The following is a 3114-nucleotide window of genomic DNA, read 5'->3' as shown; positions in this document are numbered from 1 at the left end:
TCAGAGCCAAGATTTCAGCCAGGGCTTAAGATTGTTAGGATTTCCTGTTAACTTGCTTAAGAGTCCTTATTATGTGTCATTCACAATATTCAGGGTCTTATTCAGAATGAAGTTCAAAAATTGCCTTCCTCCAGTATGTTTTCTCTGATTAATACTGTCCTATGCAGGTATTTATATTCTGAAATCATTTTTATACATAGTAGAGTTCTAAACACAGGTGTGTGAGATTTTATTGATTAGACCATTTACTCATTTATGTTTTGTTACCCTGTGGTTTGTATTTTGCTTGTTTGATTGACTTTTTATAATTATATTACAGTTCCACACCAGCATCTTGCAAGTTTCAATCCCGTCATTATTGCCAGCATCTACAGGTGTGGAAACGTCTGAAAAATCAAAGTTGCCTCCTAAGCCAGAGACTTCATTTGAAGAGGAGTATGTTATTTATAACCTAACATTGCAATATAAATGTTCAAAAAAGTAGATCACTCAAAAACAAGAGTGCATCACATTTATTTACAGACACAATTTTTACCCAGAGAAGTAAGAAACAGCGAGGCATGTGCCGGGAGGCCCCTAATCAGCTCTGTATTATTAAAATAAAAGGTGTGAAGCAGGTAGTGGTAGGAGGTGAGGCTGCGGAGGTTGGGTGGTCGGGTTAGAGAGGGATTTTAAGGAACTTGGATTTTTATATCTTAGGTCATAGGTGACCATCGAAGGATTGTAAGCAGGATAGCAACAGTCATGTGCCATGAGATCTTTTGAAGGATGGCCGTGAAGGAGCAGGGAGAGGGATACGTAGTTTCTCTGTAGGCAAACAGAATTTTTTGCCAACATATTCTTAAATTAATTGTCTAATTTTACATTTAGGACAAATAAAATGTAATAAAATATTTTTAACAAAACTAGAAATAGCTTCCTTTGCACAATTTTTTGTTTTTGACAACTCAGTTCACTTTGAATATATATGGTCTTTTATTCATGAAGCTAATAAATACTTTTTTTTATGTTTTAGTGATGGAAAAAGAAGCCTTGGTGCTGCTGTTGAAACCCAACTTTGTGACAGTCTGTAAGTTATATTTTATATAACTTTGTAAGTTATATTTTATTGGATGTGAAAAATGTGATTGATGATTGAGACTTGTGAAGAAGAGAGTTCTGTTACCCTGATAATAAGAAATATTAACAGTGAATGACTGAGGCTGTTAAATAAATGAATAAATTAATGCAGCTGTAATGATGGGGGGAAGGTAGAGGGCTGTAAGTTCACAAAGAAATACTTGCTCGTTTACCATTATCTCATGCCGAGTTTTTGCAGATCTTTAGCTGCCTTTCACCAGTTTTCATTTGAAGTTCAGTGCTTTTAATTCATTTTCGTACTGACATATTTTGAGTCCCACAGAAAAGAATCACAGAGAGTGATGTGATGGCTGGAAAAACTTTCAATTTAATAAACTGACTTAATATCTATGTATATCCAAGTTAAAGTCTGGATTAAATTAGGAAAGTCTATTTTCAGAGCAGTACTCAGAGATGAGATCTTTTCACGTTATCTTTTACTTTATTTGGTTGTTGATACTTCTAGCATCTTATACAAGGGTACTTCAAAAAGTTCATGGAAAAATAAAAATAAAAGATAATATGAATCTTTCCATGAACTTTTTGTTTTATTTATTGATCTATTTTGCATTTTTTACATTGAAACATAATTGATTATGTATGTTTGTGGGGTACAGAGCTGACTAGCAATACTTGTGTACAATACGTGATGATCAAATCAGTATAATTAGTATATTCATCATTACAAATTGTAAACATTCTTTGTGTCCATTAATCACTCTCTCCCTAACCCCTTTCCCCAGCTCCCTCCCCCTTTCCCACCTCTAGTAACCACAGTTCTGTTCTCTCCTTCATGAAGACCCCTCATATACACATAAGTATAGCAGAAATGCCTTTTAAAAGTTTGTATATTCATGATATTATATTTCTTAGAGCAAACACATTACTTTTTTCTCTCTCTCTTTTTAAACTGGTCTCATATTCCTGCCTTCAATTTTTGAGTAAAACCAGTTGTATATAATTGAATATAATCATGTCAAAGAGACAGTTTCTGGATATTTATAGTGTCACTTTGCCTTCCCTGGGATAGCAGATGAATTCTTATGGTAGCAATAGGGATTCCGCTATTATGCTTTGATCAGAACTATAAAATGAATTGCTTTGCCAGACTCAGAAGAGTGATTCTTTTGTGAATTGAAAAGTCAAACTTTCATTCTTTATTTTAATTAGAGGTACTAGGTATAAATAGTACAGGAGTATTTAAAAGGTTCTAGTATAAATGTATACATGCAAAGAGTATACCATTTGTCCATGGAAAACACTGGTTTATTTTCAAATATTGACATCACAAGGATAGTCCTAAGTATTTTTCCAGCTATTCTGACATGTACAGGACATTTAAAGTTATTGGCAGGACAGTTAACCACCCCTGCTTTTAAAAGAACTAAATGTTATAATTTAGCTAAGCACATAAGTGACTGCCTGATTCCAGATTTTCTTTCATTCCCAGGATTCAACCCACACACAATTTTAGTTTCTTTCCAAGATGTTCTACATAGAAACAGTGGCACCAGAGCCACTTATTATTAATCCTAATTATTATTATTGTTATTTTTAGAACTTCAAGTCTGCAAAAGTCCACCAGCCTGGGCAACCTGAAGAAGGAGACATCAGATGGGGTGGGTTCTGTGTTTCTTCTGTCTGTTACCCTGAGAAGAAAACATTTAGAGATTTTCGGCTTTTCCCATTTTGCAAAAAAAACTCTTAAGAAGAGCTTGTGGTTTCTCTAATGGAAAATTATTAGACACCGTGGTTAACATAAATAGTAAGAAGTATGAATATGAAGGATTGAAAGTAGTACGTAAAACCAAAAATGGAGACGTTAATAAAACAGTGTTGGAAATAAATGAAACTTAAGATTTTATAGCTTAGAAGTAGATGTAAATTTTTTTTTAATTTATGAAATTGCATATGACAAATTTTGAATATATAAAGGATTCCTATAACAACAATATTGTTGTTGTTTTGAACAGGAAAAGGAGTCTATTCAGAAGC

At 33.5% G+C, this 3114-nt stretch overlaps 1 protein-coding gene across 1 annotated transcript in view; it reads left to right on the top strand.

Moving 5' to 3' along the window:
- PPFIBP1 (PTPRF interacting protein, binding protein 1 (liprin beta 1)) overlaps positions 1-3114 on the top strand; it is a 158245-nt gene that overhangs the window by 136147 nt on the left and 18984 nt on the right. Inside the window, exons 15-18 of the mRNA XM_008569442.1 lie at positions 320-435; positions 1016-1069; positions 2678-2738; positions 3093-3113. Coding sequence (XP_008567664.1) covers positions 320-435; positions 1016-1069; positions 2678-2738; positions 3093-3113 — 252 coding nt within the window. The remainder of the gene's footprint in view (positions 1-319; positions 436-1015; positions 1070-2677; positions 2739-3092; position 3114) is intronic.

Source organism: Galeopterus variegatus, unplaced genomic scaffold, assembly GCF_000696425.1.
Source record: "Galeopterus variegatus unplaced genomic scaffold, G_variegatus-3.0.2 Scaffold496, whole genome shotgun sequence".
NCBI classification, from domain to species: Eukaryota; Metazoa; Chordata; class Mammalia; order Dermoptera; family Cynocephalidae; genus Galeopterus; species Galeopterus variegatus.
This window is presented reverse-complemented; position numbering and strand designations above follow the sequence as displayed.